General features: G+C 42.4%; 2 protein-coding genes across 2 annotated transcripts in view; both read left to right on the forward strand.

The window, feature by feature from the left end:
• The window catches only part of vps53 (VPS53 subunit of GARP complex), a 28438-nt gene extending 9581 nt beyond the window's left edge, over positions 1 to 18857 (forward strand). The window contains exons 5-22 of the mRNA XM_084558288.1: positions 1046 to 1132; positions 1804 to 1919; positions 2282 to 2401; positions 4319 to 4397; positions 4488 to 4631; positions 4765 to 4907; positions 5375 to 5516; positions 6426 to 6524; positions 6661 to 6755; positions 7808 to 8050; positions 10175 to 10322; positions 10559 to 10641; positions 10744 to 10822; positions 11109 to 11257; positions 11357 to 11426; positions 11525 to 11662; positions 16945 to 17049; positions 17319 to 18857. Coding sequence (XP_084414414.1) covers positions 1046 to 1132; positions 1804 to 1919; positions 2282 to 2401; positions 4319 to 4397; positions 4488 to 4631; positions 4765 to 4907; positions 5375 to 5516; positions 6426 to 6524; positions 6661 to 6755; positions 7808 to 8050; positions 10175 to 10322; positions 10559 to 10641; positions 10744 to 10822; positions 11109 to 11257; positions 11357 to 11426; positions 11525 to 11662; positions 16945 to 17049; positions 17319 to 17489 — 2211 coding nt within the window. The 3' untranslated portion in view covers positions 17490 to 18857. The remainder of the gene's footprint in view (positions 1 to 1045; positions 1133 to 1803; positions 1920 to 2281; positions 2402 to 4318; positions 4398 to 4487; positions 4632 to 4764; positions 4908 to 5374; positions 5517 to 6425; positions 6525 to 6660; positions 6756 to 7807; positions 8051 to 10174; positions 10323 to 10558; positions 10642 to 10743; positions 10823 to 11108; positions 11258 to 11356; positions 11427 to 11524; positions 11663 to 16944; positions 17050 to 17318) is intronic.
• Positions 18858 to 19315: 458 nt separating this feature from the next.
• rflnb (refilin B) lies at positions 19316 to 21838 on the forward strand. Its single transcript, XM_084559243.1, has 3 exons — positions 19316 to 19866; positions 20303 to 20397; positions 20559 to 21838. Exons 1-3 carry the CDS (start codon positions 19669 to 19671, stop codon positions 20881 to 20883), a joined length of 618 nt encoding a protein of 205 aa, XP_084415369.1. The 5' UTR covers positions 19316 to 19668; the 3' UTR covers positions 20884 to 21838.
• Positions 21839 to 22350: the final 512 nt, after the last annotated feature.

A 22350-nucleotide genomic window follows, 5' to 3' on the forward strand; every position in this document is an offset into this window, starting at 1 on the left:
ATCAAGTTATTTTGACCCCCGTCCTGATTTAATATTCGGACTATTGGTCGAACCAAGTCTCGATCTGATTTCTTAAAAATTAATTTTTTTTTTTTTGTGCATATTTTGAAAGTAAACTAAATTTGGTGATTCATAAATGCCTTTCTTATTATACTTGTATTCTCCTAGATCACGTACAGTAAACTTCAAACTCAATCCAATATAGGACTAAGTGCATTAAGATATTATTTATTCCTTCAGGATTTTCATTTTATTCATTTAACAGACGAGCTCTCTCCCTCGGGCACACTAAAGAAACTAGAACCATATTGGCTCTTATCTCAAACAAAATACACTTAGAGCTACTTTTTACAAAATAAATAGCCAGCTAACTGACTTAAATAGCTCTGTGGTGTACAAGTTGATTCTGTCACAACAAATATTAAATCACAATTAAAGCGTCATTATTAAACTATACGACAGAAATTTCTTTTTTTTTTCTTTTTTTTTTAAAAAAAAAAAGTACTTATACATCGTAGATGTTCTTTCAGGTTTGGTTTTAGATTACACCAGACGTACCGTAATAGAAATATGCATGATGGGGCTTGGCTACGTGATCAATCCGATCCAGTCATTTAAAAAAAAGCACCGGTTGGGACGTCCCTAGCTATATGTGGGTTGCTTTGGAAAAAATCCAAATCGTCCCTTTCATTTCTGTTATTATATTACATGACATAAATGTGTAGTTTAATGTGCATTGGTTAGGTTGACTCATTCACACCTTTTCTTTCATAGCTCAGTCTTTGTGTTACTGAATCTATACTAAGAAATTCCATGTGTAAGACATAAAGATGGAAAAATATATGACTGCAAACACAGATGCATTGTTCAGTGAACACTTTTTTATCCTTATATTTATATCCTTTATACAACTTTCCCAGTCAACCGGTACAAGACTCAGACTGGTATGATAGCTTTCTTTAAACAGTGTTTTTGGTGGTTCTTATACTGTAACTAAAAAGTGTCTTCTTTGTATGTTTAATGTTGCTCTGTTTGTTTTGTGCAGGCTTTGGAGGAGGCCCAGATTGCCATCCAGCAGCTCTTTGGCAAAATCAAGGACATTAAGGACAAGGCAGAGAAGTCTGAACAAATGGTACACACATACACACACACAAAAAAAGAAAAGAAAGAAGAGTGGACTGTACCCCTATAGCTCACCTGATTGAGTGGGCTCCCCATAAACTGAGGCAATAGCCCTCATGTAGTGCTGCAGGTTTGACTGCAGCCTGCACCCTTTTGCTGCATGTCAATCCCCTCCTTTTCACCGCATTTCTTCCTGTCTCTCCCCACTGACAACTATCTAATAAAGCTACAAAAGGCCAAAAAAAATAACCGGGGTGTAACCCTAGCACAGGGGAGATACAGCCTTTATCTCCCTTCTGTTACACCAGAGGACAGAGGGGGCTGTAATCTAAAGTCAGGGTAATGCACCTTCCATGTGTCTTTTTGTTACAAGCAGTACTGCTTTTGTGTTTGTCAGTGAGAGTCGTAGGAAGGCCGGGAGGCTGGGTGAAAACAGAAAGGATGGGGCTGGGTTGGTGTGGGTGGGATTGGCAAGCCGACCCTCCCTTAGCAGGCATGTAGGAGAAATTGTTTCTCATAGCAGTGGGCGCGTTGTTCGTCTTGCTCTATTTCTATTAGTCTTGTTTCTTCATCCAAAAAAGCATTCTCTGTTATTCAATCACCTTTTTTGTGCTTCCCTCTCTCTCTCATCTATGTACCTTTGCCTCCCTTGCCCAACCTGTTTGACTTGTTCCCGCGCAGGTCAAGGAGATTACGAGGGACATAAAGCAGTTGGACCATGCCAAGCGCCACCTCACTACTTCCATCACCACCCTCAACCACCTGCACATGCTAGCAGGAGGCGTTGACTCTTTAGAGTGGGTACAATTTCCTCTAGCACCAAAAGGTTTACACATGGGTTTGGAATTGGTTGCTGCTAGCACAAGGCAGGTCTTGTAAGAAACTATATACAACAAATCGTCAGCCAGTGATTTTTATTTTCCCGTAAGTGGCTTAAGCATCTTAATGTTATGTTTTTCTACAGTTTAAAGTCAAGTGTGCTTGAAATTAAAGTGAATGTGTAAGTGAGTTTGATGCCAGACCAATATGGATGTACATATTTTCAGAGGTGGTTTGCTTAACCCCTTTACAACTCTAGATTTGTGCTTAAATTATACAAAAATCATTACAATTGTGTTTTTAAAACAACATTAAAAATGACTGAGGTGTGTTTTTCCAGAGCCATGACCAGAAAGAGGCAGTACGGTGAGGTGGCCAACTTGCTGCAGGGAGTGGTCAATGTTCTTGAACATTTCCACAAGTATATGGGCATACCCCAGATCAGACAGCTTTCTGAGAGGTAATTAATATGCACACCCACACACTTAAACTCACTCTCCGGTGATACATGCGTCTCCACAAGCTTAATTTGTCTTTTTTCCCTTTTTTTTCCCTTTGAGCATATTAGCTGCATTGCAATAACTCTTGAGGGGTTAGTGCATTGCTCAAGGTCATGTGGGCTGTTTTGGTGAGCTACGTGCTCGTTGCCAGTTGCCAGAAGTTGATCTCTCCTTACAGCTAAAATATTCCACAGCTTATCAGCTGAATTGTGGAAACGCGGTTACAGTATTTGGTGAGGTATTTTGCGTATTGCATCCTGTTTATGCAGATATACACACATAGAGGAAAACACAGGAAGGAAACTCGCTGAATAGGGTCTCATTATGTTTGCATTTCTCCCATTGTGAGGGAGCAGAGGCACGCTTTTTCTGCATGTGGGTTTATATCTCCATATGTGTGCTCCCTCTTGTGGGTGTGCGTTCGCGGAAGATGCATTTATCACATTTTGCGCTTGAGATTGTTGTTTATGGTTGCGACATGTCTATCAGTCATGTAACGTTTAGTTAATTGTCCATTTGGTGATCTTTGTTCAGTCTTAGTCACCCGTGCCAGTATCTGGACGTCATCTTGTTCAAACACACAGGAACTCACACAGAGACATGAACACACACAAACATGCACAGGCACAGAGGTTCTTTGTTATGCTGTTGTTTCACACAGCTCTGAGAAAAATTTCCATTTTTGCAAATATTTTCCAATAACACCACAATCAGCCCGGGACATGTTGGCCAGCTTGATATTCAGGTTCAAAGCGGTGCTGATCCCTAAAAACAAAAAAAAAGGAAACCTTCTGTTCTGTTTTGATAGAGGTGTGGTAGATAGTGCTCATACCAAATAACAGCTGCGTGGAAGAATTGATTCTACTGGAGAAAAGGATGAGAGGAGGAACTCAGTGATGGGAAAGATACAAAAGCAGGGCCGATAACTGGATGCAGACTTTTAGTAGAAATAATCAAGACCCCTCAGAGAGAAACATGGGCAGACATCAGGCACTATATAACTACAGATAGTGGATGTGGACAAGAGAAAGATACACTGACAAGCCAAAGGTCAGACAAAAACAGGCAGGGTTTGGGAAGAAATATGGATGTGGCGTGGCTGATAAAACATCAAACTAATCGGAAGCTGGAAGGTTTCTTTTGGCAGTGCAGAGTTAAATGATGAAATATGATTACGGTGATATTTGGTATTAGAGAAAAAATAAACTTTTGACGAAATGACTTTTATGACTAAATGGAGTTCATGCAGCTACTCAACCAACATTCATGTACGGCCACAGACTTATCACGTTATCACAGTGAGCTGTAGAGTGAGTCTGTGTGTGATTATAATCTCATGCTCTGCAGCCAACCAGACAGAAGTGGATAATTGGGTATTTCATCAGTATTGAAATGAAGGCTACTAGTTCAGTTGGGATCTAAGTGTGATAATGTCTCTCCACCCTCTCCTGTTTAGTCTGAATGATTGTAATGGCTTTGGGAGCTGCACTTGGTTAACCTGGCCTAGATGTCTTTGGACAAACACAGACTCCTGAGGGACTGGATAAACTCATTGTATTTTCCCTAAGCGATTTTGTAGTGGATGCTGTGACACTTAAAAATCATCACTGGTCTTGATATTTGCAAGCAAGAAGATGCTTGAATTTTCTTTCTCTGCACTTCACTGAAAACCAAGCATCTTCTAACTGGCTTTTTTTTTTTTATAAAAGAAGATTGCAGCCTCAGTGGCTAGTGATTCAAAACGTTCACGCGATTGAAACAACCCTAGATGAGAATTCAGTCTGTTGTAGGACCCCAAATAAAAATGTTGCTATTCCAATATAACATTGCACCGGTTGAGTTAATTGTTCAGTGTCAATGTTTTTTGTCCTCTCTAGAGTAAAGGCAGCACAGAGCGAGCTAGGGACTCAGATCCTGGCAGACTTTGAAGAGGCCTTCCCCGCTCAGGGTTCCAAGGTAAATATCGCTCTTTTTTTTTTTTTTGATGTTCCTCTTTTGTGATTCTCTCCCTCTTAAATATACAAACTTTCATGTCCATTCTCGCAGAGAACGGGTGGACCCAGTAATGTGCTGAGAGACGCCTGTCTGGTGGCAAATGTGCTTGACCCACGGATCAAACAGGAGATCATCAAGAAGTTCATCAGGCAGCACCTCTCGGAGTACCTGGTCCTCTTCCAGGAAAATCAGGATGTAAGAACCGGAAAAAGATTTTTATTTGCTGTTGCATAACGGACAAGATACCAGACTAATCTAATGACCTTTTTAAAGCAGATGATGGGTACAGTGTGTATTAACTAAGAAGTGCCGTGGGCTTTTTTCTCAGGTTGCTTGGCTGGACAAGATCGATCGGCGCTACGCCTGGATCAAGCGGCAACTGTTGGACTATGAAGAAAAGTATGGACGTATGTTTCCTGAAGAATGGTGCATGACGGAGCGTATTGCTGTGGAGTTCTGCCACATAACCAGGTAAAGACAAACACACCGCCATCAACATGTTGATAAAAAGCTTAGGTTATGAAATGTGCGGTATGCAATTAGACTAATGTGTTTCTGCCCATCCAAAGAGGAAAATAAGAAACTGAATTAAATTAAATTGTCAGAAATTGAGACATTGGATGTTGGGACTTTCCATCTTAAGTTACAGCGTGCCTGTCATGATTTTGGGATTTGGTAAAACTATCTGCTGACATAAGCAACCACACGAGCAAATACAACGACCTACTGTCAACACTTGTCAAGATAGAACCAAGCAGTTTGCACTTTGAGTTGCTTCTGGCTGTAACTGAGAATAAATGAAATAACCATTTGGTAAAGCTTATAGTAATGTGATGAGGAAAAACCCTGACGTGCTTTTGCTACAAGAAAACCTGCTAGCATGGACCACTTGAATTGATGTTCATCTTCTGTGTTTTTTCCGTTTTTGTGTTCTTAAGGGTGGAACTAGCCAAAGTGATGCGAACACGGGCTAAAGAGATTGAGGTGAAGCTGCTTCTGTTTGCCATTCAGAGGACCACAAACTTCGAAGGTTTACTGGCAAAACGCTTCACAGGATGCACCTTGACGGACGTACCTGGAGTGAGTAACGCACGCAGTACATGTCAAACAATGCAGGACTCAGGTTCAAGCTGTATAATCACAATTCATTTTTAAAGATAGAAAATTCTATTGCCACATAATGCTCCCTTCACTGGTACCTTTCCTGCGTTTGGAAAATCCCTTCAAAGACAATAAAAATGTGTCAGATTGAATTTTAAACATATGTACAGTTTTAAACCAATAAGAACACTTATTGAAATACTTTGTGTTCGTTTTTTTGCTTTAATCTAAGCAAGGATGCTGATTGGTCCCATTAAGTCAAAGCATTTCTTTGATGTTTCTTGTTATGTTTGTCCCAGAATAGCGTTTAGAAGTAACTGCTGATTTGAAGTTTATACATAGTGCTTTCAGTGTGACACAGCCTGAAGAAACCCTTTATTCCAGGTCACAATGGAGGTGTGTAAGTGATGCACACAAAGTGGACAGATTATAAGGAGCATGATTAGTTTTGTTAGGGCCAACTGGACCAGCCTTGTTCTGAACTGACAATATTTAGCCTAAACAGAAGCCCCTTTGTCTTCAGGTTAATTGACACTCTGGCCTGCTGGGTTCTGTAATTCGATCAGGGGTTTAGTTGAGTGGAATTTTATAATAAGTGGTGCATGAATCGGTCTACACTGACATGGAAGAAGGCGATGAAACCTGGACTTCATTTTAAACCACATTGTTTATAACAATGGACCATTTTCATTGACATATAGTGTTTACAGAATTTGTAAATTGTTGTATTCTAGTTTTTTACATTTTACACAGCATCTAACTTTTTGGGAATGAGTTTGCATGAAAAAATATGTAATACATAGGCCAGGAAGTGATAACTGAGCTCCTTCCATGCTACACTAATTCAGCAATAGAGAAAAGTGCTTAAGTTGTTCTTTATTTCTCCAGTATAAGAAGCCAGAGAGCCCACTAGACCCAACCAACCCCTTTCTTGACGACGAGCCAGGAGAAGACGGGGCCACAGAAAAGGATGAAGATCTTGCTAAGGTGAGTTGACCTGGATTGACCTCATCTGCCAGTTTGTGAAATGTAAAGGGACTTTCAGACGTTGCATTGCTGTCTGGAGGTTGAACAAATTGTCTTGTGGATGTTATCTCACTAAAAGCCCATTTTCTCCTTTCAGCCCAGGAAGCCCAAAGCTCCAGACAACCCTTTCCACGGCATTGTCTCAAAGTGCTTTGAACCTCATCTGTATGTCTACATTGAATCCCAGGACAAGTAAGCAACACACAGAAACAAAAGATCAAATTGGGTTGTGGTACCCAGAATTAGGAGCAGGTTGTGTGTAAAACTGGCACTTGCCTTATTTTTCCATTGCCCTCTCATCAATCAGACCCCCCTCCTCCTATTCTACTCCACTGCCTCTTCTGTCTTTCCATCTCTTGTTCCTGTACATGCCTCTGTCTCCGCTGTGGCAGAAATGTTTCCCATTAGTTGCATGACCACAGACACAGAAAGAAACAGAGAGGGAGGCTGGATAAGTGCTGCTACAGCAGATCTGCCAATACTCTTTCCCACCTCTTTAGTTTTTTTCTTCCTAGCAGCCTTTCTCAAGTCTTCTTTTGTGTAGTTTATGTTTCATCCTGTCTTTGCTTCCAATCTCTTGTTCTTAAATGTATATTTACCTCTTCCAATCTGTCTCTCTTTCTTAATTCATCCTGCCTGATTTTTCACTTCCCCTTCCTCTTATTTTGTCATGCTTCACTTTTTTTGTCAGTCCCTCCCCTCTCCCAAGTTTAATGATGGCTCCTGAAACTCAGCACAGTTGTGGGACTACTGTGCTTGCATGCAGCCCCTAGCTCTTGGCTCTTTGAAGCGTTAAATTCTGTTTGTCTGTCCAAGGGGACAGGGTTGACCTATTCAGCAGCTACAACCTCATTTCAGTTCAATCCAAAGGCCTTAAACAGGCAAGGGCCAGATCAGCTTGTCCCCAGTGGGACGTAGCAGAGGAGAACAGTGGCTTACTTGTTTTGTCCTTGGCTTTAGTTCCTTGATTCAGCAGGATTGGGCCACACCAATTGGCTGTGGACCTGTTGACTGTAGCTCTGAGAATTTTGATGCTTGGAATATTTTATCCTACTTATCCATCTGGCTCTCTGCCTGTATGCCTGTTATGTTATCCTTTTATTTATTTATTGGGGTTAGAGACCAATCTTATGTTTTTAAGGTTTTCATTTGAACTATTTAATTCCTTTCATGTGCCTCTAATCCAACCGCCCATGTGTGTCTGAACCTGTTTTGGTTTGACTGTACTTTTTGGGTATCTGCAGGAACCTGGGTGAACTGATTGACCGGTTTGTGGCTGATTTCCGAGCACAAGGCCCTCCCAAGGCGGGCACGGAGGAGGGTGGAGCCGTCCTGCCCAGCTGTGCTGACCTCTTTGTCTATTACAAGAAGTGTATGGTGCAGTGCTCCCAACTCAGCACTGGAGAACCAATGATCGCCCTCTCAACCATCTTCCAGAAGTTCCTAAGAGAGTACGCTTGGAAGATCCTCTCTGGCAACCTACCTAAGTAAGACTGGTTCAGGTTTGGGCATTTAAACACAGTGAGTTACACTCTTAGCATGGAGCTGGAACAGATTTTTAAACTTTGCCCCTTACTAGAATAAACACATAGACCAATTCGTTGTGTAAATCTAATTATTGGCTGTGACCTGGAAGACAGAAGAAACTGTGGCAATGGTTTATTTTTCTTATTTTCAACAAACAACATGAAAAATCTGAAACTGTCAGTGCCTTTTACTTTTCTTAATGGAAGTATACCAGTTTTAAGATATATTCTGATAATTTGGGGGCTGAATACCAGAAACCAGGTAAGAAACTTAGAAAGTAGTGACAGATGGCTTATGCCCTCTTGGTTTTTGTTTCATGGGATAAGTTGAAGGGAAGCAAAATAAACCACAGTGTCACCCTTCTCCTAAATCTATGCTTCTGTCGGGGTATATGTATGGTTTGATGGCTGACATACCACTCCCTCACACTTGATTCTACATCCACGTTAATGAGTACAAGAGAGATAATGGTAAAACAATTAAATATGAATGGTTTGTTACGTACTCCGGCTTCCTCCCGCCATCCAAAGACATGCTTGTTATGTTAATTAGTGATTCTAAATTGGCCGTAAGTGTTAGCCCTGCCATAGACTGGCGACCTGTGTACCCCGCCTCTCGCCCAGTGACAGCTGGGTTAGGCTCCAGCCCCCCCGCAACCCTCTAGAGGACAAGTGGTTAAAGAAAATGAATGAATGAATGAATGAGTGGTTTGTTACGCCTCAAAAAACATAAAATTTATATTATGGACATAATATGAAAAAAGCGATAGTATGTCTAGTATTTCAACTATTTCCATCCACGAGACTCATTACATTTTTCTGGCCGGTAACATAAACACAGACTTATTAACCCTGGGATTAACTTTTCTGCAAACAAACACGTCACGCCCATGTTTGTTCATTCTCCTGGTATGGTGCTGGGGCTGTTTAGGCGTTCAGTCCTCGCTGTGTTTGATGGATCAGGATGGCATGCTTTGAGCGATCTGGAGTTGGTTAAGTTGTGGCGATGCCTAATATGCTACCAGCAAAAACATCTCTGGCTCAGTGGCCACATTAGAACTCATCCCTGGCTGTGGTCTACACACACACACACACACACACACAAACACACACACACACACACACACAGAGGCGTGTTCTGTTTCTTTCTTTCTCTGCTATGCTTGCATGCTAATTACACACTTGCGTTTTCCCAACTAATGCATACCACATTCTGCACCATATACAAACACTGTCACTACTAGTGCGTCCGCTTGCAGACACACGCAGACACCCATCCAGTGTGGTGTGCAGTGAATTGGTTTTTGCGAGGTTTTGAAAGGGGCCCTCAAAAGGAGCTTGTGCTATGTTGTGGTTTTACCCACATGACTCTGTTATGACGTTTATTAATGACTCGGTTGCCATTGAAGCCTCATTGGCTCGGCAGCCCCACATTTTGTGTCTGTTTGTAGTTATGCCCATTGTGTCTCACTTACTAAAACGGCCTCCTTTACCTGTGGTTTAAAAAAAAAATGCGTTCCACGTATAGTGTTTCTGAAAGCTCAATGTAAAACAGGGTCCACATTAGCCGGTTTTAAGAGAAACAGTATGTACCGTCGTGAGGTTAAACTCAATCCCCGATCCATCTAATTCCCCCTGTAACTTGTACTGACCTTTATCCTTCCTGAATCATAAACAATTGTTTCATATAGACAGAAATGCTGTAGATTTACATCTGTGGGGAAACATTTTATGTCAACAAGTCAAATTCTCAAATTATTTATATGTATGTTTTCTAATGCGGCACTTTTTTGGCAGTAAGTCTTTGACAGCTGCAGTAGATATGTGCCTGCAGATGGGAATTAAAGTGAGAGTGATGGTAGTATATAGGGCTGCAACAAACAAATATTTTACTTCAATTAGTCAATCTATTGATTATTTTCTGACTTGTAAAGCCTTTTATTTTCATGAGAACATACTTTAACATAAAATGTTTTAACGAAAGAGTGAATGAACCATTAGAACCTGTCTCTTTATTGTCTCGTGCTTTTTTTTTTTCCCAACTTCTGTTTTTCTCACTCTGCTGTTTTGTCAATCTCTATTCAGATCCAGCACTAACAGCGGGGGTCTCACCATCAGCAGTCTGCTGAAGGAAAAAGAAGTCTCCGAAGCGGCGAAGTTCACTGTAGACGAGCTCTGTCTGATCTGTAGCATTCTTAGCACGGCGGAGTACTGCCTGGCTACCACTCAACAGGCATGTACACACATTTGCTCGCATAAAGTCTTTATACGTCTTTGCTTTTGATTGATTTGAGTTCCATATGCTTTAGCAGTTAACTCGCGGAGCTCACGGTGAAAGTCGAGAGTGCAACCGAACGTGAAATGTTTTAACCATTCTGTTTGTTGGTGTTTTTTGCAACACACATAATAATTTTAATATCTTAGAACAAACTCTGAGTAAATAAGCTTTTTTGTTTGTCCGTGTTCCAGTTGGAAGAGAAGCTAAAGGAGAAAGTAGATAAAGTCTTGGTGGAACGAATTAACTTGACTGGAGAGATGGATACATTCAGCACGTAAGCACGACAGCTGCAGACCAGAATTTCTACCTTATAAAAATTTGTTTTAGTGTGTGAAGACTGTATGTTGAAACGTTGTGTCTTTTTATGTTTTCACAGTGTGATCTCAAACAGCATCCAGCTGCTTGTTCAAGATCTCGATGCCGCCTGTGATCCCGCTCTGACTGCTATGAGCAAGGTTGAAACATTCACACTTTTAACTCGCACAGTTGCCGTTCATTGAAATTTAAATTAACATTTTTTTCCCCTCCTTAAAAGATACTTTAAAAAAGTGCTGCTACGCTGAATGTTGAGTTGTGAATGTCTCGCTGCCAGTCATCTGTTAGAAACAGTGTGTCATCTTTTGTATAATGCATTTAAATAGATAATCACATAAATTAGATGAGCAAATACTTTAAAGAGCCTCTACCGCGTCAGTAATTTCTGCTGCTAAATCGTCTCTGACCTTTATCTCTCCCGCTCAGATGCCGTGGCAGAGTGTGGAGCACGTCGGTGACCAGAGTCCTTACGTGACATCCATTATCATGCACATTAAGCAAAATGTGCCAATCATCAGAGACAATCTCGCCTCCACACGCAAATACTTCACACAATTCTGCATCAAGTTCACAAAGTACAGTTCATACGCCCGCACACACATCCTACTTCAATCTGTAAACCACATTTAAAGGTTCTTAAAGTTGATTTGCTTGTCTTTTCTTTCTGTCCTCAGTTCTTTTATTCCTAAATTCATCAACCACCTGTTTAGATGTAAGCCCATCAGCATGGTTGGAGCTGAGCAAGTAAGTTTTCTTTCATTTGTTGTAATCTGCATTATGTGCGCTAACATAAACATTCATGGAATTAACCTGTTTCTGGCTTGTTTTGATTTTTCCACCAGCTCCTCCTCGACACTCACTCTCTGAAGACGGTCTTGTTGGATCTGCCCTCCATAGGCTCCCAGGTGCTCCGCAAGGCTCCTGCAAGCTACACCAAGATTGTGGTGAAAGGCATGACGCGTGCTGAGATGATACTTAAGGTGAGGAGGAGTGTGTGCGTGGAGGCGCTTTCGAACAGCTGGAACTTTTCTGTAGTTCCTAGAACTGATTTTAAAGTTCATTTTTTAAGACTGGAGAACAATCGTAGTTCTTTCAACTAAGGGTCATTTAGGGTACTGTGGGAGATAGACACTGTAACCTACGCATGTAGCCTACACCGATGACTTGCTCTGTAAAAACGCCTCCCAAGCGCTAGTCGGCGCTATGTCTTTTTTGCCGGTCGAGTTCATTTTTGTTTCTACTTCCTGCTTCACTTTCAACAATGACGTCTGAAACTTTTGCAAGAAGACGAGTCATACAAATGTTTGCATCTCCGAACCTCCTCAGTTAACCTTTCTTCAGTGTGGTCCATCTTTATTGATTCAAAACAATCAATTTGAAAATTGCGGAGATGGAGAAGCAGCTGGAAATACTAAAGCGGAAACACGCTGCTACCAAGCGGACCAATCACAGCTCTTGCAGTCTGCGTCGCCGTGATGCGTAGTTACATACCGTGTTGGGGCCTACGTAGGGTCTGGACGGCATCAAATTGACGCAGAAGCCTAAACCGCCTATAAGGGTCATTTTTAGTGCCTACATCAGGGTTGGTCATTTTTCAGCATAGAGGAACTTTGAGTGTAAGTGTGCAGTGATTAGTTGAACACTTGAATGCAGCAGTGGCAACCATTGTTTCAAAAGAATGTGCAAACACTGGTAAAACATTAGCTGTAGCACAAAAAAAAGTAACACCTCTTATTTTTAGCCTTAAAAACAGAACAAAACTCAGAGAAACTGACTGACGGTGACGTCCAGGCTTTATTGAACCAGTGTGCAACATTGTTTTATGTCAGTGTACGTCAAACAGAACTAAGTGACATTGCTGTACCAACCACCTCACTTCAGTATTCCTTTTGGAGTGTGAATGCAAACAGAAAAAAAGTCCTTGAAGGTACCCTCAAGAGAGTCCCCAGAAATGTTTGGATTGAGAGGGCTCTATTCAGACACTTATTTCTGTGCAGCTTTCAAGTGCAGGTTTGTTAAGTATGGGGGAAAAAAATAAATCTCAACCTTTCTTGAGGGGAAAAAAAAACAGTCAACCTTAAGTCCACAAGAGATCCATTTAAAACAGTTTACCTTTCATGTATAAACTCAGAATGTGCTTGGATCTTTAACTGATGGATTTTAATGACAGCCTGAGTTGAACTCTAAATACAAGGCAGTTCAGCGTACACATTGTATCAGTGATACTCAGTCTTTATGGGACTCTTCAGTTGATGGACTTGTTGAGACACTTGGTATTTAACTTGGGTGGCTAAATTCATGCTGCCCATTTTTACAACCAAAGCCTCAGTTCCTGACCTTTAAAGGCTCGGAACATTACACGCGCCCTTTTACTTAAGTGTGAGTGTTTTTTCTTTATCTTTCGTTTGCCGTTTAACAGATTTGACGCCTGAAGCTCTGACATATCCAGTCAAACATGAGCTTTTTGGTGCTGACACTTGACCGAGAATAGCCTGGCACAACCTGCAGCTGACTGCTTTTCCACTGATTGTGGTCCCATCGTAAGAAGCAACAATAGCCTGAACAAACATTTCTCCAGTGAGTGTTTGTGGTTTGACTGGCGAGCCAGCTTTAAATGTTTGTCTTGAATCGCTGGAGCAGATTATCTACTTAGAGTTTATTTTGGCCAGAATAACCCTTTAATTGTGTCTTTAACCCCACTCACAATAGCGCTTTATGAGCATGTTTCCACACAATCACCCGTCTCACATGATGTAAAGGGACAATATGAATGGAGCTCATGCGGCGGACGTTTAATGAGTGATGAACGGGCCAACGCAACACACACACACACACACATTCTCCGACACCGTATGTGGTTGACCTTGAGCCAGTGGAAAGGTGCGAATTAGTAAATAAGTAAATGCTTGCACCCATTCGTGTACTCACGCAAACATTCACCCACACGTTCAGAATACTATGCTGTATATTTGATGTGGTTTCAATCAGAGGAGCTTGCCTGGACTCACAAGTACCTTATGAGACTCTTGAGGACTCTGGTATGTCGCTGCCACAGATGAACCCCACCCTAATTAACTGTCCCAGGAGTGTACAGAAATGCACACGCACTCACTCAGAGTCCACGCCTGCCTGTCCCTTGATCCCAGCAGGCCGTCTTTCCTTCCTAAAGTTGAACTTTCTGGCTGTTTATGGCACCGAGAGTGACCTGCTCTTAATCGTTTATGCGAGGCCCGCTTTCACTGGGAAGAAACGGTGGATCGATGTCAGACGCTGTACGAAATAGTTTTGATTTATGACGATGTATTGTCGCTGCTTTTACACCCTGTCTTAAATTCAGGCCTTCAGGCACCCGAAGTTTGTTTTGTCTCAGACACTGACTGTCTGGCAAGCCCCGTCTCACTGTGTCAAATTTGATTGTCTCATCTGTCTTTTTTTTTTTCTGCCGGGATCCACTCTGTTCCATGTGGCCTGCGTAAAGCCCGTCTTTGTCCTCTGGAGAAATGCCCTGTATGTATATACATGAATTTCCACTCATCTGCCATACATTAAAGGGGCTTTCACTTTATAGAATTATATGAATGCCGACCCATCAGCCCAATACTGTCTGCTTTTTCTGAATCCAACTGCCAGCGGGCCCCTTCTGCTGGAATGTGATCTATACGGCTGCTGAGGAACCCTCACAGACGTAGCTGTCACTGCATGAAGGCCTTTGATTGATCCATGTGCATTACTGTGACAGTAGTGGACAAAATAATCATTGTGAAGTCTAGAAACCAGATTTCTGATCTGAGCTAGAATAAATAGAATAAAAGCGGCCATGGAGAGGATGAGTTCTCTGGATTGCGTCAGTTTGAAATAAACTATTTGGATAAGAACATCGCAAAAAAAGGCTTCTTCTGTGACCATTTTTGGGTTTGGAAAGAGAGAAAAAGAAAAGCTTTTGTACCGTTGCCAGTGTTTTAGCTATTGACTTGGTGTTACATCAAGGTTCCTCGCAGGTAATTGCTTCCACCTTGGGCTGAGACCGAAGCTTCTGAAAGACAAACCCATTGAAAGAAGGTCAATACAAGAATTCCTCTGCCTAGCCTCAACGATAGTGTTAAATTACACTCAGTGATGCTGCGGCTTGAAATTAAATCTGGCTTCAGTGGGAGAGTTGAAGGAACACTCTTTCTCTCTCTTCGAGATTCAAGAAGACAGCCCGTTGCAGGATTTGTTTTACTTTTCAATTAATTACTTTAAACTTAAGCAGTGTAGTTTTTTTTCACGAGGTTTGAGTTGTAACCTGGAGATCTTGCATAAATAGTCTTTTACTTTTCTATGAATTATTTAATATCTAATGTGGTTGTCGTTTTAATTCTCAGTCAAGTACCTGTGTTTTTTCTTAATTGTGTGATTAAGTAAAACTGTAATAGCTTGCGGTATTTAGTGTTGGGTTTGGTCCTCGTCTTAGTGTACAGTTCAGTCAGATGTTCGCTGCAACATATACAAAGATGTACATATTTAATGGTTCTTTAGTTTATTTATAGATCTTACTATATCTTAGTTAAAGGTAAAAATAATCGTGATGTGGCCGTGACTCAAAGAGGCATCAGTTAACCTTTCTTTGCCGATTGTGAGCAGCTGCCCCAAAAAACAGTGTATATTTCTTTTCATTGTTTTTTATTATTTCAGGTGTTATAGCTAATCAATGTCCAACTCTTTCCTTTTAGCTCAGTTTTACCTCATCCAGCTCCTGAAGAAATATTTGGCACTTAAGCTGCTAGATCCTTTTTAGTGAATGGTGGGTTTAATGGGGCTTTATTTGATTAAAAGTGCTGTAACAATTCAGAAATAGTTGTAAGACTAAGCCATGCTCATAAAACCACAACAGTTAGCTGATAGATGCTATAACGGTCCATAAATGCAGAGATGTTTGACAAGTCTGTGTGGGCTCACTACTGGAGTCCCTTTATGCGTTACCCGTGATCCGTTGTTAATATAAAACATATTGAGTGATGCCGCTTTAAACTTCAATATTAACTTGTATATCAGTTCTCAGAAAAGAAGTTTCCGCTGAAGATGTGTTAAATTTTTATGTTGCTGTCAAAGTATCTGCTTTGAGTGTAAAAGATTAATATATCTGGGCTTTGAACCAGGGCTCTGTTATGTTCAAAGTACATAAGATTCTTTCTGTCTGTCCGTCTGAGACGGCCTCTCCTGGCCGCTACAATGCCTGTGAGACGTGGCTGTTTTCCACACTCTCCCCAGCCCAGCCCACCATAGCTTTAGCACTCTCTCCCACTTCTGAAGTTCTGTTCTGGGGAGTATTTTAAAGGTAACCCCCATCCCCACCCATGTTCAGCTAGCTACCCCCCTGCTCCTCTTTCTCACTCTGTTCCTCTCTCTCTCTCCCTTTTTATGCCCATTTTCATTCTTCACTCCCTCTCCCTCTTTCTTTTCCTTTTTTACAAGGTCCCTCCAGGCCTTTCCCTTGGCCTGGCTCCAGGACAGTTGCTAAGTAAATCACTCAGTCAGCAGGGCTAGTGAGAAAAGCAAAGAATTCCTCACGATCCTGAGCCTTTCATGCCTGCTTGTCTCTCCCTCTCTCTCTCTTTCTCTCTCTCCTGTTTCTGATTCCTCCAGTCACCCTCTCCCTCTGCAGCTCATCTTTCTCATGTGTCCTACCTTGAGTGCAAAGAGAAGTAAGGCTTGAAAAGACAGATTAAGTTGTTTTTGAAGTGAAGAACCAGGAAAAACATTTTGGGAGCTGGTCCCCGAGTGCATGAGATGGGAGACGGTTGGGTGCGGGGGTCTGTCAGCCATGTGTTGTTTCTGCCGTCTTTGTAGCGGCTTCATGAAATGCTAGCCGATTTACGTTTTCCACTCAGTCTCTATTGTTGGGGGGGAATTCAATCCAGAAAGACTTGCGCCCCATTAAACTTTTTTTTTTTTTTTTTTTTTGCCTGCTCTTGACTAATGCTGATTTTTGCCCAGACTCATTATAGCCCCAAAATAATTACCGGTGAAGCCAATTCTTGCCCGCTCATGCGTGGAATAATTGGCGTGTAAAAGTCTAAAGAGTGGGTATCTAAATATAGAACCATAGTCTCGACTTTGTTTGCTGCTAGAACTGCTTGGTTCTGTCAGCTGGAGCCTCCCCCCCCCTCTCATTTGGGCCATAGCTGCCCCATGTGGGATCATTTAAAGATCTCGTCCCATGATGGTTCACAGGAAAGTGGAGGTGGGGGTGAAACTAACATTAAATTCTGCCTTCCCGCAGGTGGTGATGGCCCCACATGAACCGCCGGTGGTGTTTGTTGATAACTACATCAAGCTTCTTGCTGATGGGAATCCTGAGACCTTCCAGAAGATTCTGGATATGAAGGTCAGTCGGTTTGATTCTGCTGATGATTTAAATAAATAGGTTAAACATTTTGCTTTACTGTTGAAAATTTACCTTTTGACAAAGTTAGGCTAAACGTTTAACTACCTTCTAGTCTTAATGCTAAGCTAACTAGCTGATGACATGCAGATATGAGGGTATTGTAATGTTTTTTTTCTGCTGTCCATCCTATTATTTTAGACAACATGCTTTTATTTTTGCGACTTCCTCTTGTTTTGCGTTGCCTAATACGTCGTGATGTGTGCGTTCAGGGTCTGAAGCGCAGCGAGCAGAGCAGCATGCTGGATCTCTTCAGGCAACGGCTACCCACCCCACCCTCCGGGGCCGACGGCGGCCCCTCTCTGTCCTTCAGCACCCCCACCCCTGAGCAAGAGTCCTCCCGCATCCGCAAACTAGAGAAACTCATCAAGAAGAGACTGTGAACAGACACGCACTGAAGTCCTGAAAGTTAAAAAGACTGTCGGCCGGGGCGGGCTTCGACACTTCTGCGGTTTTCGTCTCCTCATTCTCCATTCAGTTATCGAGGGGAATTACAGAAAGAGGAAAAAGTTGACTGAATTTTTCTGACCGAGCTGGTGCTGGATTGTGAAGAAACTTCCTCAACAGTTTCTTGCCGTTGTTACGTATGCCGTGCACTTCTGTAGTTTTCCACCTCTCTGTTCATGACACTAACATCTGAGCTTTTGTAACATTTGTTGCACGGTGCACTTGTACTCACAAGACCGAATGTAGTGTTAAACAATTCTGCTCAGAGGGCCTGTGGCTGCTCCTCTGCAACATATCTAATTTCAGAATAATTACAGGAAGCCTGATCTTAATTAAAGTTGATGTTTTTTTTTTTTTAGAATATAATATTCTTCGAGGATAGCTGTGGTTTCCCCTCAACTCTTCTAATTTAATGTGGGAAGCAACGGGTTGAAATTTGTGTGCATCTCCGCCTCCCTTTAAAAGGGGACATGCAGTATAGGTGTTGGGATTGCTCGCTTGAATTAAAATGAACTGACAAACTGTAGGTTCTGGGACAAAGAGGATCTTTGAAGCCTCTGCATTTTCAAGTCAGATATTAGGCCGATCAGCCACAACATTATGACCACTGACAGGAGAGTAAATGACGTTGACCGTCTTGTGACAATTCAGTGTTCTTCTGGGAAACCTTTGGACCTGGCATTCGTGTGGATGTTGCTTAGACATGTAGCACCCACCTAGACCAGACCAGACCAGACCAGGCACCCCCACCCCATAGCAATGACACTCCTTGACGGCAGCAGCCATCCCCAGCAGGATGCAGCCTGACACAGGCACACACACAAAAAACGGTTTAGGAACAACTCAAAAAACATGAAGAACAGAACAAGGTGTTGACCTGGCCTCCAAATTCACTAGATCCTAAAGTGATCAAGTATCTGTGGGATGGACTGGAACAATCCTGATTCACAGAGGCCCCTCCACTCAACCCATAGGACCCAAAGGCCCCCACTATTAACACAGGACACACTCAGAAGGCCCATGTCCATTCTCTGATGAGTCACAACTATTTTGGAGGCACAAAGGGAGACCAACACAATTATTACGAAGGTGGTCATGATGTTATGCCTGCTCGGTGTATGTTCGTACCTATTGTTGTTTTGTTTTTTCTTTCCACATTTTTAATTGATAAATTTGCACTGAGAGGAAGTCAGGATTTTTGCTTCTGTTAGAGTTTGTCCATTTACCTTGGCCTTAAACGGCGCTATACTTGAAAGGTAAAATTAAAAACACAGTTCTGTCATTAAAAAGGTTGATTCATCCAAGCTTCTCTAAGTGCTCTCTGGTGTGTTTGATATCGGTGCAGTGTGTCACGATCTCTGGAAGAAACCCAATACAAGAAGTCTGTCCACTGGTCACGTCTCCATTCTGTGTGAATGTTGATCAAACAAATGACTGCATCCGTGTGAAGGGTCCTGTTAACACTATTAAAACAACGCCGCAGATTTCCCCCATGTGCTCCATCTAAATGGGTGTATGCGCTTCCACATTTTTTTGCACAATAACCGGAAAACATCAACCTGATTTTTTTTTTTTTTTTTTCTTTTTTTGTAACCACGGTGCAATTTGAATGCGGGTTTGGAAACGATCCCATGAGTGGTCTCGGTCTCTGGTTGCCATTTATCTTCCGGCCAATCAGCTAGCCAGTAAGTGCTCTGGAAGGCGTTTCCTTTCCTCTGTTCGTGGATCTCAAAGCCTCCTTTGATGGGAAAAGAAGTTTGAAGAGGAGCCGCGGGCAGCAGGAGCCACTCGTTCTCCCTCTGAGGAGTGTAGAAGGAAACGCACGTCCCATTTCTTAAAACTCGTCCTCTGTGGAGTTAGTTTTTTTGTTTGTTTGTTTGTTTTTTAAGGTGTTAACACGTTTTCAAGGGTCTGCACCGCCGCCTCATTGATGATATCTCCAGCGTGCAGCCGTGCGTGCTTGTCCGGGAAGAGGCGCGCTGCAACACCGAGACACTTTGCAACAAAATAAAAGAAGAACACAAGGAGCTACTGTCTGGAAGTATCTCTCTCTCTCTCTCTTTCGTAACCTGCGTCGGTGGAGTTTTGCAACTTTTTTTTTTTTTTTCACTAGAAATGGTTGGCAGGTTGAACTTGCCAAATGTATGCGAAGGAGATCCTCTGGATATGAGCTGCAGGGCTGATAGAGGACTTGATAGCCCGGACTCTGGGTTACCCCCGAGCCCGAGCCCCAGCGCCTGGCTGCAGCCTGCGTGCGCGGATAAAGCCGGCGGTGTGAGCCCGGTGTCCGAAGACGAAGGAAAGGGCTCCCTGGTGGGTAACTCAACTTTACATTTGCTGTTTTTAATGAGTCCCCACCTTTTGGTGCGCAAATTGCAGCTGAGATTTAATGCGTAAAAGATGTTATGTAGTAGCCTACTTTAGAGCTTTGCAGTTTCCAAAAATATAAAATAAAAAAAAATGCATATGTGATTGTTCTTGACTAGTTTGCTTGACAAAAGTCTGGTCTTGCGGTTGGATAGATGTTGCCACTGAACACAGGAAGTTGCCTCAGAGGTGTCAGCCAGTCACACCATTATCTTGCAGCCTTTTCCCCCCAATAAGTCAACTGTTGGTTGATTTTTAGACTATAACTTTCTGAAGAAATGTGTCACTTCACTACCTACCTGGTTCCTATAAAGAACTTAAAACTCCTCTTAATGTGTTGACCGGGAAGCTTATTTATTTATTTATTTATTTCCTGTTGCAGGTTCCAGTTTTACCGGCTGAGTCTTTCCCTCAGCTGCACCCACTCTCCTTTGGAGAAGGCATAGCACTTGATCCATTACCTGCAAAGGAAATGAGGTGGGTCTGATCTGACAAAGTGCAAAGAGTACACAAGCAATCGGTAGACTCAGATGGATCTTGTGTTGTCATGTTGTAACAGGGAGCCGATCTAGATGGTGTGCAGACAAGTTTCCCTGCGTTGCTGTTAACTTAATGATTCTGCCTTCGTTCGCCCACAGATACACCTCATCCGTGCACTACGACTCGGACCGGCACTTCATCCAGGACGTGGCCCTGCTGCCCCTGGGCCGGGGCCTTGAGCACTGCCGGCAGACCATCGTGGCCGTGTCCCACAGCACCTGGCGCCACTACAAGACGCAGCTGGAGTTCCAGCCCCGCCATCGTCCCCAACGCTACCAGAGCACCACCATCATCTACCCCAAGAAAACCAGCGCCGTCTACACCACAGAGCTGAGCTACGACTGCCGCCGGCTATCCAGGCGCTTCCTCTCCAGCGTGGAGCTGGAGGCGACTGGCCACAGAAAGCTACCTCTACCTCAGTGAGAGCGGGAAGAAGGAGGCAGATGGACGGGGGCGTGCAACGGCAGTCATTCGCGTCGGTCCCTATACTGGAGCTCCCCTAACGCTGGCTGCCACTGTCCTGCTGTGTTGTCTCTTTACAGTTGTGTAGCTTGCTATCCTTTAAGTGCAAAGCTGGAAGAAGGACAGGAAGCATCTCTGCTGTGATGGCAAAGATGGATGAGTTGAATGAATTGAATATACATCCTGGTCCATGTCTTGGTATGCATATGTCCCTGCCAATGAACAAAACAACAGACTTTACATGGGTATTTTATTATTAAATGCTTCACTTTGTCGCTAGTTAAAGTTTTCCAGAGGCGTGATCATATTAGTTTTTTACTAGCTGCAAAAATGACCAATGAGGACGAGAATGCTTCTTCGCCCTCCGCAAAATCATGTCACATCAAGTTGGTCGAGCATGCGGAGTGACTGGTTTTTAATTTTTAAACGCAATGAGGTCCTCCTCCGTCAGTGTAATTTGTGTATGATATGAGTAAAGGTGGCTGGATAAAGAGCGGAGTGGCAGTTTAACACGATTCTGGGTTTCTATTGACGTTAAGAAATCACTAATTTATCCACATTGTACAAAGAAGGTGTGTTCACGTGTTTGGTTTTATTTCACAGGGTATTGTATTTGTGCACAGCATGGCACAAGCTAAGCTCTTCTCAAGCCTGGTCTCTAGCCACTTTTTACAGCCACAGTTTGTAATGTATTCTCCAATTGTTGATAGATTAAGGGGGACTTGATCTGACGTGGAAGCTTGAACATACTGATTGGGTAGGTAGTGTAGATGGATCATGAGTGTGGAGTTTACCAAAAAGTGGATAGTATGTTGGTATCGCTCACTGGTTTCTGTGTGAAAGTAACAAGCTGCATTCCACCGCTATGCCTTTCTGGATTTAAATTGTATTTATTCTGTTTTTTTGTTTTTTGTTTTTTAAAAAAGTTTTAGGGTCTGAGATTTTTCTTTTTATCCGCTGATTCACATGTTTCTCCACAGTCGTGGCAAAAGGTGTCTGTGATGTGTTTGTGCCTTACAGATGTATCTGTGATGCTTCATTTTGATTTTAGTCACTTATTCAGTGCCATTTTCAAATAAAGTGATAAATACTTCAACAGCTGTGTGATTTATGCGGAGGTGGTGCGGTAAATGGAAATAATCCGTGTGGCCTACAAAATAAAGACATTTTGTCCAGATGTATAATATCTGAAAATGAGATTTTCCCCCTCTCACCCAAGGAAAAGTGGGTGCACTTGCACAATAATTGAGGCGCTTCAAGTGCTTGTTGCTTTTCTTTATGTTTTTTCTTTTTTCTTTTCTGATTTATTTATTTATTTTTGAGTGAAATTTCCCTTTTTACTCACGATGCGATTTATTTTTCAAATGTAATGCTGTAATGCCCTCTTGTGGCCACCGAGCGAAAGGGCCATTAAAAACATGCATTAAT

The sequence above is a fragment of the Chelon labrosus genome, assembly GCF_963514085.1.
Source record: "Chelon labrosus genome assembly, chromosome: 13".
NCBI classification, from domain to species: Eukaryota; Metazoa; Chordata; class Actinopteri; order Mugiliformes; family Mugilidae; genus Chelon; species Chelon labrosus.